The sequence below is a fragment of the Anoplolepis gracilipes genome, chromosome 2 (genome assembly GCF_047496725.1).
Source record: "Anoplolepis gracilipes chromosome 2, ASM4749672v1, whole genome shotgun sequence".
NCBI classification, from domain to species: Eukaryota; Metazoa; Arthropoda; class Insecta; order Hymenoptera; family Formicidae; genus Anoplolepis; species Anoplolepis gracilipes.
In genome coordinates this window covers 21615172-21636117 of record NC_132971.1, presented here as the reverse complement: position 1 = coordinate 21636117, position 20946 = coordinate 21615172, and the positions used below count along the sequence as shown (strand labels likewise).

General features: G+C 36.3%; 5 protein-coding genes and 1 long non-coding RNA gene across 9 annotated transcripts; 3 read left to right on the top strand and 3 right to left on the bottom strand.

Annotated features, from left to right (window-relative positions):
- Positions 1-297: 297 nt before the first annotated feature.
- Atg2 (Autophagy-related 2) lies at positions 298-11853 on the bottom strand. The gene is made up of 16 exons (XM_072886576.1): positions 10970-11853; positions 8829-9141; positions 8435-8745; positions 8145-8327; positions 7798-8022; positions 7231-7706; positions 6846-7148; positions 6553-6670; positions 6347-6447; positions 5765-6265; positions 5403-5681; positions 3558-5318; positions 2421-3185; positions 2058-2332; positions 1494-1795; positions 298-1184 (listed from the first exon to the last, which is right to left on the bottom strand). The coding sequence occupies exons 1-16, from the start codon at positions 11129-11131 to the stop codon at positions 948-950; spliced, it is 6312 nt and encodes a 2103-aa protein (XP_072742677.1). The 5' UTR covers positions 11132-11853; the 3' UTR covers positions 298-947.
- Positions 11854-12251: 398 nt separating this feature from the next.
- On the top strand, positions 12252-14252 carry LOC140662892 (transmembrane protein 179). Its single transcript, XM_072886589.1, has 2 exons — positions 12252-12594; positions 12668-14252. Exons 1-2 carry the CDS (start codon positions 12485-12487, stop codon positions 13224-13226), a joined length of 669 nt encoding a protein of 222 aa, XP_072742690.1. The 5' UTR covers positions 12252-12484; the 3' UTR covers positions 13227-14252.
- A 102-nt stretch (positions 14253-14354) lies between these two features.
- Positions 14355-16220, bottom strand: LOC140662893 (uncharacterized). 4 transcript variants are annotated; one of them, XM_072886594.1, is made up of 3 exons: positions 16199-16220; positions 15251-15396; positions 14355-15169 (listed from the first exon to the last, which is right to left on the bottom strand). In XM_072886594.1, exons 2-3 carry the CDS (start codon positions 15368-15370, stop codon positions 14705-14707), a joined length of 585 nt encoding a protein of 194 aa, XP_072742695.1. In that variant the 5' UTR covers positions 15371-15396; positions 16199-16220; the 3' UTR covers positions 14355-14704. The 4 variants fall into 4 exon arrangements, with proteins under 4 accessions (XP_072742695.1, XP_072742694.1, XP_072742692.1 ...); XM_072886593.1 differs by lacking the exon at positions 16199-16220 and adding an exon at positions 16038-16177; XM_072886591.1 differs by lacking the exon at positions 16199-16220 and adding an exon at positions 15835-15975.
- Positions 16096-16558, top strand: LOC140662898 (uncharacterized). Its single transcript, XR_012046194.1, has 2 exons — positions 16096-16227; positions 16444-16558. It is a non-coding gene; the product is annotated as an uncharacterized lncRNA (long non-coding RNA).
- Positions 16282-18376, bottom strand: Mttfb2 (mitochondrial transcription factor B2). The gene is made up of 3 exons (XM_072886586.1): positions 17211-18376; positions 16805-17118; positions 16282-16687 (listed from the first exon to the last, which is right to left on the bottom strand). The coding sequence occupies exons 1-3, from the start codon at positions 17982-17984 to the stop codon at positions 16456-16458; spliced, it is 1320 nt and encodes a 439-aa protein (XP_072742687.1). The 5' UTR covers positions 17985-18376; the 3' UTR covers positions 16282-16455.
- LOC140662890 (3'(2'),5'-bisphosphate nucleotidase 1) lies at positions 18376-20888 on the top strand. Its single transcript, XM_072886587.1, has 5 exons — positions 18376-18562; positions 19042-19464; positions 19634-19862; positions 19946-20030; positions 20397-20888. The coding sequence occupies exons 2-5, from the start codon at positions 19107-19109 to the stop codon at positions 20652-20654; spliced, it is 930 nt and encodes a 309-aa protein (XP_072742688.1). The 5' UTR covers positions 18376-18562; positions 19042-19106; the 3' UTR covers positions 20655-20888.
- The last annotated feature ends 58 nt before the right edge of the window (positions 20889-20946 follow it).

The window sequence follows — 20946 nt, the reverse complement described above, 5'->3', positions numbered from 1 at the left end:
TTGTTTTAAAATTATGTATCTCGGCCAAAAATGTTGAGTTTTTAAAAACTTTTTAATCTAATACTTAATACGTGAACCAGTTACTTAAATATTTAATAACAATTGAAATAATTAAAATTTGAAAGAGAAAAAATAGAACAAAAAATATAAAACAATTGTACAAAATAAATCATTCCGACATTTTAATCATTATGAAATTGCAAATGGCATAATAAATAATTAGCAAATCTATAGTAAAAAAAAATTAGAGTAAAATTCTATTATATATAATTTTATTAATAAAAATCTTCTTCGATACATATATCATTGGTATAAAACATTCACATGATCAAAACAAAAAATATATATAATATATAGAAGAAATATAGCGCGCTGTAATTCCTTCACAATAGAACGTATCTATTCTTCACATTCTATAGTATAACAAGTCATATCGTTTTCTTTTTTTGTACATTTGTAATAAATTAGCGACAATTTCAAATTAAGTGATTTAACTTTTTTCCAAGTATATACTGCACCTCTTTTCTGTAAGGTACAAGAAAATCAATTAAATCGATATCACTACGTTAACATTGTATAGCACACGTAGTTAGGACCCAATGGGACGATATCTCTCATCTTTCTTGTCTCTTTCACCAACGAATTATGTTTTAGGTCTATTGTTTCTTCGCATGTCGATACATCGAAGCGCAATTATATAGATCAAGCGAGAGAAAAAATCGCGCAGATCTAGTGGGAATAAATCGCTACAATCACAATGTCGCCAGACGCAAAACGCGAAAACGTATGGCACTCTTATCTAGTATTCTCTTTCGTTACGTATCATGAATACGTTATAATAAAAAGTAACTCGGCCCGCCTGATTGGCCGTAATCGAGAAAAAGCGTTATTTGAGCGAAATTGACTGACGAGATCCGATTTAACAATCTGCCATTTATAATCCGGGATTAACTGGTATCGGAATTTTGTCGCCACTTCTGTACCGCCTCTCGGCGTGCATCGGGCACCAACGACGACCGCATGCCACCCAACACATTGCTGGTCGCCTCTGTGGCCAGGATAATTGGTTTCACAACCGTCGGCGGAATTTGTCGCAGTACCCCGCCAACCGCGCCGACTGTACCCTTGTGCTCGTGTTCCTCGCTTGCCACTCGAACCAACTGAGTCGCAGTCTCGCCTAAACCCTGAATAATGAAATATGGATATTATAAATCAAGATATTACAGAGGGACGGGGGAAAAAGAAGCAAAAAAAACAAAACAAAAATTTAAAAAAAAATATATCATAGATTTATTTAGAAAAATGTGAGAAAGAAGCGAAGAATGTACACGAAACAAGAATGAATACATGTAAAATAAGATGAGAGAGAAAAGTATATATTTGGTAAGAATAAAAGTTTATCATATAAGATGGAACACACAAGTTTGTCGATTAAAATATAAGAAATATTGTTATTTTCGAGCATATGTATGTAACTTTCAAATTTGTCACACCTCTTTTACCAAGGTGTAAGCGTTAGCTACCCCCTCTCTAATGTCCAGTGGCTGACTGTATCTCTTTCGACGACCCTTTTGTCCCTTATTCTTGCATCTCACGCTAGGACCAGGACTGACTATATCATACGCAGTCTCTGCTGTGGTCTGTAACGCTTGGACGATTCTGCATGTCAATTCTAACGCAGCCATCGCGGTACACGTTGTAAAGCTATTCGCCCCACGTTGTAAACCACGGACAATTCTGCCGTCTCTCTGATATTGTTCGATTGGCAGCCAAAATAGATCGCGTATCCCTTGAACTATAACAACAATGCCATCAAATGCATTATATTTTTGTATATATTCTATTTGTACTTATAAATTTGTTACGCTAATGCAAATTATTTTTTAAATAAAGAAATGAAATACTCGATCACTATTCAGAATAGTGCGTAAGATTCTTATATAGTTTGATATATTTTTAAAAATGGAAATAATTTGACAGTGCATTTAATTTTCAAGAAATCAGAATTATAGGTCATGTATATATATATATATATATATATATATATATACACTCACATAACTGCACTACAGAATGCATTGGGCCCACGCCACCGAGTAAACTCGGAAGTTGATTCTTCTTGATGTCTTGCAACCATTCTGAAGCCAGATACGCGAGAAGCTTATCGTATCCCAATAACCCGTGTCTGTACGACAGTCTCTTCAGTCTTAATTCGGAGCAGTTTAATTCTGCTAAACCCATTAACAGACCCGCCAACGGTCCATGAGTGAAATCCATACGTTTCCCTTGGTAATCCAATCTGATGAGAACTTCCGGGCCGAATATCACGTTTCTAAATAGAGGCACATAATTTTAAGTAATGAGTGAATCGTTGCAATATTTTCCCGAGTCTAAAGTAATAATTTCAATTATACACACACCTAAAATATATCGGCTGACTATCGTCGTGGACCTGATGGACAGCCTTGGTCTTAGCCTTATTGTCCCTGAATGTCAGCTCGTCTTCCAAAAGTATCAACAGATTCTGATCAATGATATTATTCTGCGACATATTCATCATCGCATCATTTTTCAACGCGTCATCATTCACGCTCATAATGGGCGGATGATGTGTAGGTGTTCCTTGTTTCGATACGGGGGTGGATTGCGAGCTATTGGATGTGCTAGAGCTTTCTTGGCTTCGCTTCGATCCACCGCCTAGTTCGTTAAAAAATTGTATTAAGAACAGTAGGCTATCTTGGTCTATGTTCAGTCGCAGTGGCAGTAGACTAAGTTTCAAACAACATTCTTGGGCACTTAATCTGGGATCCGGCCTTACGTGAACTGCCTTCATTGTAAACATAATGGAGTGAGATTGTCTGGGTCTCGCCTCGCTGCTGTACTGATAAAGAAATTTGTTTATGTGCGACGACGCCAGTCTATCCCTTACTTCGATCTCATGCACCAGTAGCACCTGTCTGGATGCTTCTCGTGTGTTCTCCGGATAGACCTCGTGTTGGAAGCGAACCTTGCTCAATTGCAATTCCATCAGCACATCGTGCCGTCGACCCGGGCCGCCCAGTGTGTGCCAATCTATCAACGATTCATTGCTTCTGGTTGCGCGTGGTGAATTCGGCACACTGCCAAAGTGTACTTCATTCGGACTAGACTTGTTGAAGCCTACTGCACCAATAGCGGACCTACTCCTATTAAATTAAAAAAAAAAAAAAAAAAAAAAAAAAAAAGACATAAAGAGAAAGAGTTAATAAAATATCTATATTTGCAAAATTCTATAGAAAGGCTATAGCCGGATAAGCGTACTAAAAATGTCCCCGATGAGTTTTCAAATAACATTTAATATTTACAGAAAAGAAACATAAAAACTAAAAATGACGTTTTTCTCGATAACTTAGAAAATAATAGAGTTAGGGAGCTGAAATTTGAGGAAAGTTTGTTTTTTACAGTGCGGACGTGACAGGTCAAGTATTATTTGAAAATTCGTCGGGGAGCACTTTTTATATGCTTATCCGGCTACCTATAGTCTTTCTTTTAATCTGTTGATGTTAATTTTGACTTACCTTCCATGCGCGATATTGATGCGAGCATTGTCATTGATGGTTACGTGTTTCGCAGAGCACTGTGGCTGCGAGTTATCAAAATCATTGCCGCCGTACATATGCCATATCAGCGTCATCTCGCAGAGAGTATATTTCAAGATTGGTGCAGGATAATTTGGCGGAGTCTGCAACAGATCGGTTTTTCCGACCGGCACGGAAAAGTGATTATCCACTATCCTCAACGGTTCTTGGCACAAGGACCGAATCTCAGGTACTCCGTAGCGCGGTATTATTCCCGCACCGGCCTCTTCTCCAAGAATACAAAATTCATCGTCATCGTCATCGTCATCGTCGTTCACCCCGCACGTGATTATTTTACCGCACTCTTGCGAATTCTTTGTTCGCGTTTCTATCGCGCGTAAAGCGCACGACTCGTCGGGGAAGAAGAATTCAACTCGGTTCTCCGTCATCGGCGTCTTCCCGTTTTCATTCCCGCTTCTGGTCGTTATCGTTGTTCCCTTCACGGTCTCCTCTAACGCGTCCTCCATCAGGCTGTAGACTCGCTCGACCTGACTCCTGCTTAAAGTATTGATGCTCTCGACGCCCAAAAGGTTCTCCTCATACGTCGTAGTTGTCGGTGGCACAGTGGTGGGTATGCTCTCGGTACTGTCGTGACTAGTTGCGCTGTTGTTCGACTGTTGTTGCAGATCACCATCGTTAGCGACATACGTGAGCAGTTGCATGAGAGCACGACCAGAGTCTGAGCACGTACGTATATGTAACACATTGTTGCTCGCTCGGAGATCGACGCGCGGTGTGCCGCCATACATCCTCTCGTTCAGACGCAACGACAATTCAAACAGGCCAAAATTCATCACGCACACGTAATCCCGCTTGATATCCACCCCTGATTTTTCGCGCATTAATTTGTTCGATATGAAGAGCGCGACATCTTCCGCGATGAAGCGCAATGTCGACGTATTAGTCTGTGCGGTGATGTTGCTCGACACACTGAAATTACCCAAAGTCACGATAGATCTCAACGGCAGGTGAAGTGGCCTGTAATCGATCGCGCAGTCCCAAAGATGCAAATGCAGCTCGGTCAAAACGCCCGGCGGTGTATAACCCGCGACTGGATGATCCGCCACATCTAAACAGTCTAAAAACTCTGTGAACCACGTAGTGGCGGTGGCGCACATTCGATGTCTCAATGTGGCATTGCTTATACTTATCGCGACACGAAACGTCTTTATACGATGCGTTTGATGAGCCGCTTGTATTCTCACCGCGATCGTCATCATATCTTTGTCGCTGAGATTCGCTGCTATATTGCTGCCAGATCCGCTACGATATATCGTTTTCTCGCAGTGTCGTGGTGTAACGCTATTGATACATCTCAACGGTGGCGTCTGCGACGGGCTCGTCGTCAGGCCGCAATGATCGAGGGATAAGTTCTTCATCATCGCGCAAGCGTAGCTCAGATTCACATTTCCTTTGTATGCTGTTACGGAGAATATTGTGGCATCTTCCAATCGAATAATGAGCTCCCCTTGTTGTCCGGGAATAACGTTGCGCATGGAATCGCGTACAGGAGTATACATCGACAGCAGACCCTGATTGATGCTGAAAGTTATTGCGAGTTTGCTCTGTGCCTTCTTCGACGACATTCGTGTCTGCTGATAATCCTTGCGATTCTTCCCGTTTGTCGTAGAATGGAAAATACCTTCCTCATCCGAGTCAGAGTCGGAATTATATTGGATCCCGCTTTTGCACATGCTGAATCTAATCATACGATTTCGATAGTTATATGCGAATTGTCAGGATTCAATTTCAAAAATTTCTCCGAAATGTTTTTTGAATATTTACCTAGGGTAAGCGGATTCCTGTAAGAGTGTCGATGCCAAGTCAAGGCCGATGTGACTTTCCATGTGAGTGGTGTACTTGGGCCTGGGCGCTGATGGCTCCCACAGGAATAGATCGGTGTTGAATCGATTGTAAAGTTGTTCATAAATGCGTTTAGACGGTATTTGGACGGAAGCGCAAGGTAGATTGATTTCCAATTGCAATCTAGAGCCGTGTATACCTTCCTCTATAAATTCCAACATCTCTTGTCGATTGCCGGGTATAATTAATTCCTCACCGTCCCTGTTAGGACGTTAATAAAAAAAGGAATTATAAAACTATAAATACATACATTAATTTATTCCAAAATATTTTTCAAGACTAACCCTTGCTCATTCTTTTCACCGTGTTCATGAGATCTCGAATGAAGCGTATCAGATTCGCGCATGATTCGTCTAGAGGTAAACGGGGAAGGCGCGTGTTTCATGGTTTTCTCCAAGGTATCGTCCAAAATCCGTTTATCGTTCTCGGGCTCTTCTTCGGAACTATCTTCCAATGGAGCAGCGAGACGTTCTGGATACACAATAACAACCACTCTCGCCCAACCAAGGTCGTCGTTAACCTGCTGACACGACGTAGCATCGCTTTTCTCGTCGGCTGTGGCTAGGCCGATTTCAATTGGCGTGTCGCCCTCGGTTTCCACGTATAACAGTAATAACCGGCGACACTGCAACTCGTGCCTGGCTAGATAGTGAGATCGACTGTCCATGGTAGAATGCACTTGAGCGTCTGTCATTTGCGCAATCATGTAGTCGGACCTCACGGATCTCTTCCACCATGGCGCACGACTCATATCATGCAATGGTCTCAAGTCTGGGACGGGAAATCTATGTAAGAAAAAAAAAAAAGATACAAATCAGACTCGATGCACTCATGAATTATCCATTGCTTGATATTTTATATAGTACCTCAGCTTTATCGTACACGATGACGAAGAAATTTTTACGTCCACTCTGGAATCTGGCAGTGTCGCACTATCCACAGCTTGATCGAATAATGTTTGCTGATTCTGAAAAATATATTGCAACTCTTGATATTTCATAAATTAAAATATATATTATAGAATATACAATTCTAAAAATATAACAAAATTGTATAAATATTATATACTTACAGCATCCCTAGTATTTACTACAGGATTGCAAGTACATATTGGCTGCGGATTAAGAATAGCGGATATTCTATCTACAATAGTAATGTCTACTTCGCCTCTGCAGGGTTCCATTTGAATACTGAAAAATAAGATTGCTTAAAATACTAGTGAAATTCATTCACAATTTACTATTGAGGATTGATAAAATCAACCAGTTTTATTTTCTTAATTTCAGATAGTCTATAAAATATTGAATATAAAGTATTTACAAATTGTCAGATTGTTTAAAAAAAGGTAAATGCGAGACTATTTACTCAATCTCTGTGCGTGGATGTGCAAATTTCGTCATGTGAGCATGCCGGACAGCCTTTTGCGTATATTTAAATCTCATTCTAAAATCGATTTTATTGGAAAATCCAATATTAGTCGGGCTTTCTTTCGTAAACGCTAATAGCTCAACGAATTCCATCGTTGATGCTCTATACGAGTTGGGGTTGTTGGAGTCGACCAAACACTCTACAACTTCCAGACTAGCTAAAGTCAAGCTTCCTGATATCGCAGAGTATTGACTAGTAGTCTTTTCACTGCCTTCGACCACTAATGGTGCAGCCAGTAATCTATGACCAATCGATATATTTTTTTTTTAATTAACACATAAATTAAAATTAATTTATCGTTAATCTAAAATGATTAATTTACCTGATATGACTTAATCGACAGGCATCCGTGAGCGATTTGGACGCTGTATCAAAATCTTTACTCCCAAAGCCGCCTACCGCGAATGTTCCCAATTGTCTGAAAAATTCTTTGGCGGCACTCTTCATTTGTCTTATGCTACTAGAAGTTAGACCGAGTTGTTCCACGCACGGCGTCAGTATATCTTCGTGCAACAAAACTAGAGCGACGGAAGACACCCTTATGTGAAATTGAGTAGTCTCCGCGGAAGTGTCGTTGTCTATATTGTGTCTCTGTCTATTGTGTCTCGTCGGTAGATTCGTCGTAGAGCTTTTCGAACTGATGCTACTGGTCGATATACTGCCCTCCATACTAAAACTATTGCTCACGATCGAATCACACATTGATGTAGATCCTGGCAATTTCATCGGTAAGAATTCATCTTCATTGTCGGATTCGTCCACGGATCCTGTAGACCATCCTTGAGCGTATCGTAAATCCTATAGATATATAATAATCAAGCACATTATATTATATTATATAAATCACACAGATATATTTATATAAAAACACGTTAATAAATTTCGTTACCGTAGTTTTAAAGTCTTGCATAGGATGCGTCTGATGAATAAGCTCACGTTCTATACGACTGAAATCACTGCTAGCCATAGGTTTCTCTGCGTATCTTCTTGGAACGACGTTACTCATATCTTCTAGATTCGGCGATGCTAGGCCATGCGCTAATTCTAACAAAACGTGCAATTGTCTGGGACTCAAGAACAAGGTAAGTGATCCCAGAATAATTTCTAGTTCTACCTGAGGAATACATATCATTCCTTCATTTTAGAATATAAAAATCTGGACCGGAGATAAATATATCGTTATGTACAGGTTTGAATAAAAAAAAGTTTAGAAATAATTTATAAACATTTATTTACCTTTGGTCCCGATATTCCTTCCCCTTGTTTAATTTTCAATCTTATTTCTTGTCTACCTGCCAGCTTAGCAAACATAATGGGATTTAATTCGTTCGAGATGTTAACAGTATTTCCTTCTGGAGGAGTGTGCAGTATGCTCAAAGTAGGAGACATTTGTGCAGAGGTAAACAGACTGTCCGAATTCTATTCCCAAAGAAGAAAAAGAGAAATGAAATTCTGAGAAAATTTCTTTTAAGATTATATTTGTGATATATCGACACAGGCTACTCTGATCTTTTATTTATACTTACTTTAGAATCGGGAGTAGAGCACGTACTTGCTACTAAACTTCTAGAAAACGTTCTCGCGCAAGAGGGAAATTCGTCGGTATGGAAAGTCACTCCCTCCATGTAGAATCGCTTGGTGGAAAATGCCGAAATGATGTAACCCTTTGCGGCTTCATCGGGATCCAGAGACGTACCACTAGGATCTAATCCAGCCTCGTCAGAATATTCAAGATTTTGTATCCACATTTCGACCGCCACTCCCGTGGAAGAGTTCAAAGGTACATGTTCCAAACGTATCACAGTATCGATGAATCTCACTTTAACCCGGGATAAAACTGAAATACGCGAACGATAAAAAGGTAGATTTAGCTTCGGATTTAAACACATAACGCACTAGAAATCAAACGAAATATTCTACTTGAATCTATAGTCTGTGCAAACAGCTCCACTGCTTCTAAAGGCTGAGCGTTTCCCGCGTTGGTCGCTTCCTGTTGCAAACATTCCTGCGCCAGTTGCATACTAGATGTCATGGAACTCCACATGGACTCAAACATCGACGTCCCAGTCTCGACTCTTTGTCGCGGTTGTACCGTAATCTTGAGACCCTTCACCTCCATATAACTCGCTTGGCTAAGTAATGCCGACCATGGTATACTAAGAGATATCTCCAATATAAAACCATCAACGAATTCCAGTGGAACATGTTGTTGCTCTCCCATCTCGTTGAGGCCCTAGATACAAGAAATTTTTTTTTTACAAAAAAGAACCAAATATACGGTCTTTGAAATAAAAATCTGAGCACACTTGTATTTAAAAAAAAAACTTGGGTTATTTTTCAAATTGTTGCAAGTCGATGAAAAATCAAAAACCAAAACATTAAAAAGCATTTTGAAGCTTCAAGTTTTTCAACTTTAATGCGTTATCGATAGTTTTTAAACATTTTTTATCTTCTTAATTCATGAAAAAGAACGCACTGTTATATTTTTCTTAAAATTACATATTTTTTGACACTAGCAGCTCAAAAATAAAAAAAATATTTTTCTCGAAAAATTTGAATCAAATTTCATAAACCACATTTTACCTAAAATACTTTTATTTTTTTAATTTTCTTACGTTTTTTTTGACCAAGTTAGACGATTTTAAAACTAAATCTGTATTTTTTTTAGAAATAATGTTGATACTCGGTGAAAAATCATCGTAAATAAAAAAATTAAAAAAACCATTTTGGAGCTTGAAGTTTTAACTTTAATATGGTATCGGTAGTTTTTAAAAAGCGTTTCATTTTCTTATTTATAAAATAGTCCAATTTTTTTAAACATAGATGTGCTCAGATTTTTGTTACGCACTGTGTATCACAATTGTATTGTATCGAATAAAAAAAAAATTAAATTGTTTTTAAATCAATAAACAGTTATTATGTGGAGTGTAAGAAATTGATACGCCATAAATTATTAAAGAAACAGTTATTCAATCGAGCACTATCAAGAATAATATCAAGTCTGTATAAATTATCATTTATTAGCGCGTAAAAGTTTTAGTGCTAACCAATGACTAGCACTATGATATCGATGTCTTGTTAATTAACGCGCACGCTTGCGCATTTGTACTAAATTTTAAAAATTATTATTAATATAACTAATAATAAATGTTAATATATAATTTTCATTTCAATATTATCGAAAAGAAATAAATCCTTTTATGTAAAACATAAAAATTTGTGTAATTACAAGATATATATATATATATATATATATGATCAAATTTGTTAAATTATAATAAATATAATTTATAGAAATATAATAAAGAATATTTTGTATATATATACATATATATATATATATATATATATATATATATATATATATAATATATGTATAATGAATAAAATCGTAGAAATCAAACGTCTAACAAATAAATTAAAATGAATAAACATCATAGATATCAAGTGGTTACCAAATAAATTGAAATGATATATTTATTAAATGTGTAATTTCTTAACAAAAGTATTTTTTTATTATTGTATATATATATATATAAGATAAAATTTGTTAAAATATAATAAATATAATTTATAAAAAATATAATAAAAAATACTTTTGATAAGAAATTACACATTTAATAAATATATCATTTCAATTTATTTGGTAGTCACTTGATATCTATGATGTTTATTCATTATACATATATTAATTCTATATATATATATATATATACAATATATACATGCTTAGTTTAATTAACTATTCTCTATATTTATGATAATCATTCGTTGTTTAAAAAAATATTATAAAGCTTAGATGTCAGAAATTGCATTTACATTTATCAAATGATTGGACGTCGTATGATCTCTGCGTGGTTTTTAAATATTACGTTGGATCAGCTGTTTAAAGACAACGTGCGAATACGAGATAGAGTCGCGGCGCTTTAAATGCGTCTAATAATGCGCGTGGCGTATTTACTAAATGGTGCAATCTTATCTTGACAATTTCGTTGAAGGAAGGAAGGAAGAAAGGAAGGAATGCGCGAGAGACAAAGAAAAAAAGTAGCGCCTTAACCTACCTGTACATTGAGATAGACATTGTCTACCTGACCCTTCCCGTTGTACAGATCGACGGTCAGTTGATCGAGCGAGAGTTCGTGAAGGAAATGACCGAGGTAACGTTGCAGCAGGTATTTGCAGGCCCTCTTCTTGATGTCCGCCGACCAGCCGAGCCAAGACATCTTGCTCTCTCGTTAAAAGTTTCGCGTTAGGCGTCCTATTACTACTCCGAGGAAAATTCCGCTCGTGTTTTGCGTCTGTAATAGAGAATCATCATCTCGTGGTAGTCGCGCCAGGCACGTTGTCGTCGGGCATTGTCTCTCTCTCTCTTTCTCTGTCTCTCTTTCCCGGACGCTGAACGGATAAACGTTATATTTAACAACGTAACGGACGATTCGCTCGACCGAGTCTCATCTCCTCGACACGCGCACCCTCGTTCGCGACGGCTGACATAATACCCGATCGGGCGATCTCGAGATCCCGAGCGAACCAGACCGAACAATGGCGATGCGATGGGCTGCACACAATACACAATACACGATGATACACGCGTGTGCGGTGTGCAGTCGTCAGTCGCGTGGCGTGTGTGGTGTGTGGCGTCCCCACCTCGAGCGGAGGTTGAACTGATTCAGGGTTCGGGAGAGAAAAAAAAAAATCCTCGCCTCCCCGACTGCCGACCAGAGGAGCCGATCGAACGGGTTGGAACGAATGAACGGCGAGCTCGAATTTATACTCGCCTTCCGCGTTTTCCATTCGTCGTGTTCACGGCGCAACGCGATAACATTCGGGGAAACGGACGAGAGGTCTCCGAGAAGGGAGAAAAAAGTAAAACGATGATGCCTTTCCAATCTCGTACGATTTCCGGTACTTGTAATTGTCGAGGAAAAATGAACCTCGAGTCGTGCCCCTCGTCGCGGACAAAGTATAGATCATCTTGCGCGATGAAAGATCTGTCTTTCCGATCTTCCGATCTGCAAAATGCGCGAATTCGAGATTCGAGGTTGGAGGGTGTTGGGCCGCGTTCCGAAATTCATCCTGCCATGACTGTGAATCTATACGTATGATACACGTGACGTAAACCAGAGGTACCCAAACCTGGGGCGCCGCGATGCTTCAATATACGTATACTAAGGGAGCCGCGAACTGAAAAGTTTGAGAACCACTGACGTAAACTATGTATAGATTTCCAGTACTGGGTGAATTTCGGAACGCAGAACGCAGCCACTGTTGGATGCACTGACAACTGACAACTGACATCTGGGATGTTTGACGTTTGGCGCTTGCGTCACAAATCACATATGATCGCAGCTGATTCTGCGCGCAGATTCACAGAGATGATTATATTTTGACAAGCGCTTCGTACACCGTGCCGTTTTCAAAAAGTGATCCGAAGCACCTGTCAATGATAGGAAAGCGGACTCCATGGATTCCGATTAATAACGGTGTTTGTCACACAATCTATACGACATCTTGCCAGTGTACCCGGACCGTGAAAAATACTCTTGCCTCGATCGTACGATCCTCATTCTGAAAGTATGGCACTGACAAATATCTTGCTGCTCAGCCAAATAGCGGGCTACGTCGTGGCTTTTATCTTGTCGCTCTGCATCATCGTACCCATGAGTTTGCACCAGGATGAGTTTAAGTAAATATCAGAGAGATGCATTTCACATGGTTGACAATTTAAAACGGTTGCACTTTTTTTTTTCTTCTTGCAGAGGACATTGTCTCCTGTTTTCGACCGGTGTCTGGCAGGAGTCGGATGGCCAATTCGTGGTGAATTGGGCATCGCAAGCTTACTGTAACTATACAATATTCGTGGGCCTGGTACTCCTCATAACATCGGCGGTGCAGATCTATCGGCTGTCCTTATTCATGTACCGCAGCGAAGACAGTTCGTTTCTCTCCGCGTTTGTGGACGTCGTCACGTCCATCCTCTTCGCTACTATCACCCTAATCGCGGCGATTATCGTTACTTTAGGCTTTATGACATGGTGCCAATGTATGACCAAGAGATTCCCGTCGTGCGAGCTGGCCGCTGGAAACGATATTGATAAGGCTGACGGTATCGACACATCTGGCTTCCATATTGAACTCGGCGCCGCTCAGTTCGGCATCTGGAGCAGTCTAACTATTTGGGTCGGCTTATCGGTTTTTGCTGTCTTAAAATTATTACGATACCATCAATTGGAGAACATGAAGGTTTCCATGTATAGAGAGAGACAAAAGTTGATAGAAGCCACTACAAGCGGAGCTCAGCAGCAAGAACCGAGTTAAACTTCCGTTTCTCAGGGGTGATATGTTTAAGAATAATATATGTTTGTTAATACAAAGGCAAATAAGGCTATATATCGCTAACAACATATATTTGTGTAAACAGTTACAGCGTATAAATTTTTTTTTTTTTAAATACACAGAGTTATTGTAAGTGAAGTGATACATATTAATATAACGGATATTATTCTGTAAACAAACTGATGTAGAATCGATTAGTTTCACAAAAAGAAGGAGTTTAACTTTTTTTATCGAAAGGTCACTATATATATATGTGTGTGTGTGTACAGCAAAAATATTTTTAAAACATTACACACAAACATAGTCATTATAATTTCGTTTATAATTTAAGAAAAATTTTTTAATAAAATAAAATTTAAAAAAAGAGCTCTAATAAACAATATAAAACGCAAGGAGAAAAATAGGCTAATGAGAGACAAGTATAAGAAACAATGCGTTTAAATATCTTTAGAAAAAATCCTTTAAATATTTTGGTTCTATTTTGGACTATCTTCAGTAACACGGTTAATGAAGATAGTCCAAAATTTTCTCTTGTCATATATAAAAACGATGCAAAAATGAATAGTAAATACATGATAAAAAAGCCATGTTTTGTAACAGCATATTCCTTTAGCCTTTATGTACAATGATATTTTTGCAATGTTTTACTATTGCACATTTGCTGAAGTTTTTTTTTAACAGCTGGAACCGATTAAGGGATTGCCCTTGTTAACTTCCTGTCTGAATCATGATATATTAGAGATTAAAGTATATGATTTTTATAATCATATATATATTTACTATTCGTTATTGTACTGTTTCTATGTATGACACAAGTAATTTTGTTAACAGTTTGAAGATGATCTGAAACGTTTTTAATTATAGGATTTTTTAAAAATATTTATTTGAGCTTAGCTCTCCTTAGTTCGTTTTCCTTCTTGTGTTTAACAAAACTCTTTAATGGTGTTGCATCATGTAGTTCAACTTTTGACTTCTATAACTTTTAGATATATATATATATATATAATTTGTATAACAATTCATGTTAGTAATGTATATATTATAGTATAATTATTGCCATTTGTAATGAATAGAAACATAGTTATAATATCATACAATAAGTAACAAAAGTTAATATATATAATTGTTTATTTCTCGTTATAATTTTCTGATTCTGTTATATGTATATATATATATGTTGTGCATGAGTTATTGAATTATTGATTTTGAGTATATAATTAAGAGAGTTATTTTTTACAAAAGCCTAAATTAAAAAATATATTACATATGAATTACAATTATATATATAAACTACAACATAGTATATATCAAAATTATATCCTGACCCAAGCTAATGTAAAATTTGCTACATTTAACTCTGAAAAAGTTTCAATACACGTAACATTATTATCTCGGATATTATAAATCAAATATAAAATGATCAAATGTAAATAAACGATCGAAACATCAACGAGACTCGATTACAAATTACGTGTTATTTTTTTGCATACTCCGAGCATACTTCTACGACTACCTGGTGGACACGTTCTTCTAGGGACATCGATTATTATAAAGGGCGCAACGTTAGTTGGCACACACTCTAATTGGAAGGTGTCTTCGTTCACGCTTATAATCCCATCAGGGTCGCAAGGGCCGCCTATCGTTTTGAGAGGATAACATGTGCCGTTGTATGGTACCACGCCATCCTCCAAGCAAGGATTCTCCGCGCAACGTGGCACTACCTCGTCCTTGGCAAGAATGACATAATTCTCGGGCGGACAGGGACCTTGTCTGTAGGCCTCGTAGCAGGAATTGTTCAATGGAAAATACAAGAATCGCGGTCTACAATCACACACCCAGGCGTCTCTTGCACCGTCACCCGGATAAAGAAGCATGTTCTTCGGACAACTGTCCGGTATCGAGACGGGTATACGTTCCGTTATCGCCTGCGTGAAAATTAATATATGTAAAGAAAAGCGTAGAGCTCGGTTCTCTTGGCGAGTTTTCAGATTAGTACTTTTTATTACCGTGGAATTGCTGCCGCTGACGTGGGACGTTTCTTCATCGATCGGAAATGCCAGGTCCTGGCCAGGTATCATCATACAATTGTACGTAAGAAGTACAATGCCGATATATAAGTGCTTCATATTCACTGTTGTATGAAATTATGCCACTGGGAATATAAAAAATACAGATACTTGAAACGGAAAGTTTAAAAGGCTAATCGTGATATGAAACTTCGATGCAAGTGCAAAGGTCAATCAGAGTCAACCAGAGTCAAGTATATAAATATTTGTGACTAATGATTATTTAGAAAACTATCGCGCATAAAGACGTTAAACGGCTCGATCCGTTCTAGATCCCCTTTGGTAGTAAAAATTAAAAAAAAGAAACTCAATATATATATATATTGGGTTTCTTTTTTTTAATTTTCAATATATATATATACTCCAAGATGTAAACAATTACTAATGACAAAGATATATGCATATATGTATAAATTTATTTATATGTTAATTTACGTAGCCCATAGTTCTAATTGGCACTTCTTATATCGAGATTTAATATGCTGATGAATATAAAATATGATGCAAGTATGATAATTCCTTACAGTGTTCTTGGCAATAATATTCAATTTTCCAGTAAAAAAGAAAGAAGTTACTGCGCTCGTGACAAGCGAGATGTGAACTTGACAGAGATATGCTTTAAGGCTCTTTCAAACATTCCTATAATTATACTGAGTCGAACTAACGTGACTACGATGTTTCAAGGCTAACCACCGTCAAACAAAAGAAAATGAAAGAGTATACCGACTTGAATGATAATCCTCTTCACTAATACCGGTGCGTCTTTATGTATGCGTATGCAGGTACAACTTTCGAGAAAGCCGTTCAATATATGTATATACAGGAAGAGGAATTTTTTGAAAAAATATGTTTCTCGGAATCATAATACAAGATGATTATCTCACTCACACCAAGATGTGACGAACCAACACTGAAATGTAAATAGGTTTTTTTTTTTTTTTTAATAGATTCAGTATAGACAATATAAAATATAATTTTTATATAACTGAAATCTAAGCTATTTATTAAGGATTTGATTGTATGAACGTATTATATACAATGTTTCGCTGAATCAAGAATAGAACATCTTGCAATACTCGAGTATAAAAAAAAATTAAATAAAAGGTTTTATTATTGTAATCATATATTTACAGAAAGAAAGCGTATCATTCGGAGATCTGGTCTTTCTTCAAGGATTCTTCGAGCTCTGCAACTATTAATTCGTTCGGTCCCTTCAAGTTATGCACAGAAGCTAAGAAGTTACTTTCATTATATTCGGGCCAGGATTTAAATTCCTTAAAAAGTTCCATCATTTGTGTTGGAGTTAAATCACTAAACTGTGTAAATATTGTGTAGTCTTTAGCTATTAGTCTAATTCCACAGCCTGGTACCCATTTTCTAAAGACAGAATATGTAATTGTAATATAAAAAGAAAAAATATTTTATATATATATATGTATATATATGATTTTATGACAGCAAAATATCTAATTAAAATAACTACATTATACTCACTCTAATTCAGGTATCATTCTGTTACAACGTTTTTGCATGTGATGTCTTACAAAATATGAAAACGTTTTCCAATCTTCTGGCGATAACTGCGAGTATAGATCAGGTTTTGGTTCAATTTTGACTACATTTATTTGCTCATAATCCTGTTTTGCCCACATACGGGTTATACTATGTTTAACTTTATTGTTTTTCCTTGGCCAAGGTAGAAAAGCATTTCTACTTAATGTTCCCAAAAGTTCATAATTGAACATTGTTTGAAACATCACTTTCGAAAAAGTGTATACTCTACCATTACTGTTGTCACAAATATATTTCTATATAAAGTATATAAAAAGCCAAATTTTAATATAAATTGTCAACTTATATAATTATACTTTCAAGAAAAAAGAAAAATGATAATAATAACCTGCCACAGAGAGGGAGGTAGTGCAAAGTAGAAAACAGGCCTTCCATAAGACATGAAGAAACTGCGAGATATTAAATTTTGTATAAGACAAGGAAAAAAAGACTTATTAGGCATTGCGCCAACTATCTGCATGGAAGTTTCGTTTTCCCATTTTTTACTTTCCACCCCTTGAAAAATCTGCTGCTGGAAAGTTTCTTCTTTAAATTTGTGAAACATTTTGTAAATTGAAAGAAGATTAACATTTCTCAGATTCAATCTTCCAGGATACATATTATGGATAGTTTTCAGTATCGGATGTAACTCCTTCTTTGCCTCGTACAGATGAATCAATGGTACGTCAACTTTCAATAATTCTGTAGTCAACACACCGTAACCAGGATTCAATTCAGCAACGAAACATGTATTCTTCAAGAGATCATCTTTAATCAAGGAAACATATTTTGCAGCTGTACCTCTGTCGATGAAATATAACACTTCAACACCTGTCTTACATAATTTCAATTGTTTTATACAAACATTCATTAAATCCGGATTAACGCTATGCACATAGTTTATAATATCGAATATCTCTTTATCATCCAACATAGATTTTCTTTTCATTTTTATCATTTTCAACTTTATCTCTTCAATATCATTCTTCATCAGTACCGTGTCATTTTTGACTTTTTGAAAATATGAGCTGTCAGTCGATATCGAGTAATATATCTTTAAAACGTGCTTACTTCTTCCTGACAACCAGGAAGTTACTGCTGGCAACAAGTTTTTGCTCAACATTTTGCACCCAAGTTGTTATAAAATAAAGATGCAAAATTTAGATGAAAGTATTAAATACTAAAGTAATCATAAGAAAAGAAGTCTCTCCGAAATATCTGTTTTAATAAATATTACAAAAATTAAAAAGGGACATTTTTTTCTCAGAAAGAAAAGTTCTTTCTTTAAATGAAAGAATTGTTATTGGTTAGTTTTATCGCCAACATATGTAAAACACATTGTTCAAAGAATAATCATTCATCTTGATCCTCAGCAGCAATGTTGCTGATTGGCTGATGACAATAACCGTAAAATTATCTTAAATCACATGTAATTTATTGAATAAAAATCCAAATAAACTCGCTGTGCATCAAACACATGCATCTATTCAAAATTAACCTAACTTTAACCTAGTATTACGTAACCCACTGTAATCTAACCTCTAAATGCAATCCCTTTATACAGTTTCTGCTTGTCGTTATTTGGGATAGCTATAAAGTTAATTTTACATCCTCTGTCATCGTAGCAAAATTTTAAATTTAAAAAAATCGCATATTCTTTGTTTTCCTTCTATATTAATTAAAAATTAGGCATTAACCTAGGTATGTATATTCTAAAACAATATTAGATAATAAAAATTTTGTCAAATATATTATGTTTTACTTTCTATATTTTCTATATTTTCTAAATCTAATATAATAAATTCTGTAACTATTATTACATTACTTTGTCAAATACATTATTTTTTATTTTCAATATTTTCTAAATCTAATACAATAAATTTTGTAACTATTATTACATCGATCCAGATGTATATCAAGACATGTAGAATTTAATCAAAAGTAAGATTTTTTTATGTCTTGATATACATCTGGATCGATGTAATAATAGTTACAAAATTTATTATATTAGATTTAGAAAATGTAGAAAATAAAAAAAGTAAAAAATAATATATTTGACAAAGTTTTTGTTATCTATTATTATTTTAGAACACACATACCTAGATTATTATTAGATTATTGTTGTATATATATTTATCTTATAAAATATATATATTATATTCATTATTTTTGGATTTCAGGAAGACTGCTTATCAGTAACATATTTCCATCGTCATCACAATCATCTGTACTAAGATTTTGTAAAATGGCTCAAAGTGCCGCTCTATTAACACGCATAATGGCATCCTCTGTGTCTGCCACTGTACAAGCTGGTAAAATAATTCGAGATGTTTTGAATAAAGGTGGATTAAACATAGTGGAGAAGGGCAAGAATGATCTGCAAACAGAGGCGGATCGTTGTGCTCAACGATGCATCATAACTTCACTGAGTCGTCAGTTTCCAAATATAACAATAATCGGTGAAGAGGAGCCATCCAATTGCGAGGTGCCACCTGAATGGATCATCACAGAAGCGGATCAAGAGGTGTTGCAACTGCAGCTACCATCTCACCTGGAAGACGTTAATCCCAAGGACGTGTGTGTTTGGGTGGACCCTCTAGATGGTATATTGATATCTTAATTTGAATTTTTGAAAGACAAAGAGTCTTGTATATGATAAATAAAATTAATTCATATTTTTGTTCTATTTTAGTTTTATTTTAGTAGCATTGTTGCGTTCCAAGGGGTAAAATAACAAAATATGGATTATTCATAAAAGGATTCACTTTGCAGGTACAGCGGAATATACGCAAGGATTGGTAGAACACGTTACAGTATTGGTTGGTGTGGCAATCGGGACAACGGCTATTGGAGGCGTAATACATCAACCGTATTATAAAAGCGACGAAAACAGTACATACATTGAAAATGGTCGTACATTATGGGGTATCGATGGCGTGGGATTCGGAGGTTTCACGCCGAAACCACCTCCGGAGGGAAGGAGAATAATCACGACCACTCGGTACAGCGAACGATTTTTAATTTATTGCGTTTATTATACTGCGATAATTTTATCATATCAAATTTTATCGTCCTTGTTTTTAGTTCGCATTCCGACAGCATTGTCCAGAGTGCCATAAAGTCCTTAAATCCCGATGAAGTGAAGCGCGTAGGCGGCGCCGGATACAAGGTAATTATACGAGCGAGTATTCATAATTTCAGAATACCGATTTCATTTTTTGGTTCCTAATAATAATTTTTTAAGCCTCGTTATTGTACAATATTTGTTAATATTTTATGTAGTTTGCGTCTCAGTTAATTGCATTATTTATCTTTAGGCAATAAATCCTGTTACCACTTGAAACTGTACCTTTGGACGTTTCGTTCAGAATTATCGATTTTTTTTTTTAGTTTATTTTAATATTTTTACGCATAGAATAATGAGACAAAGTAATTAGTCTAAAAATATATAGCTGTCTTAAAGAAAAAATATGAATTTGCGATAAACATTTTTTTTTTCAGGGAATTTAATTAAAACATTTATGTTTATTCGCAGGTAATTCTTCTGTTGGAGGGAAAAGCTCACGCATACGTTTTTGCCAGTTGCGGATGCAAGAGATGGGACACTTGCGCTCCTGAAGCCGTTCTTCACGCGATCGGTGGTGTTTTAACCGATTTCCATGGTGAACGCTACTCGTATAATCGGGAAACGACATATGCAAACACGAGAGGCGTACTGGCCACTGCGCCTGGCCAGTCGCATCAATGGTACTTGAGTCGTATACCTGATGAAGTAAAGCAAAAGTTACAGTAGGTAATATTGTGGCGTGGCTCGAAATGATTTTTGACTATTTTTGCCGGATACCTTCTCAAATATTTCTCACGTTCAACGATATTTGCATTTTTACGCGTCGAAAGTTTTGATAATTGTTTCGTGTAGAAGATAATAAACAAAAACATTCCCTGTAATGATTTTATATTCTTTAGTCTGATGTAAAGAAAAAAAGTACAAAAATAGTTATATTTTAATTGACCATTTAATTAACCATGTAATTATACAATAAAAGAAAGAAATTTTAGTTAAAGAAACTTGATTTTGATCATTT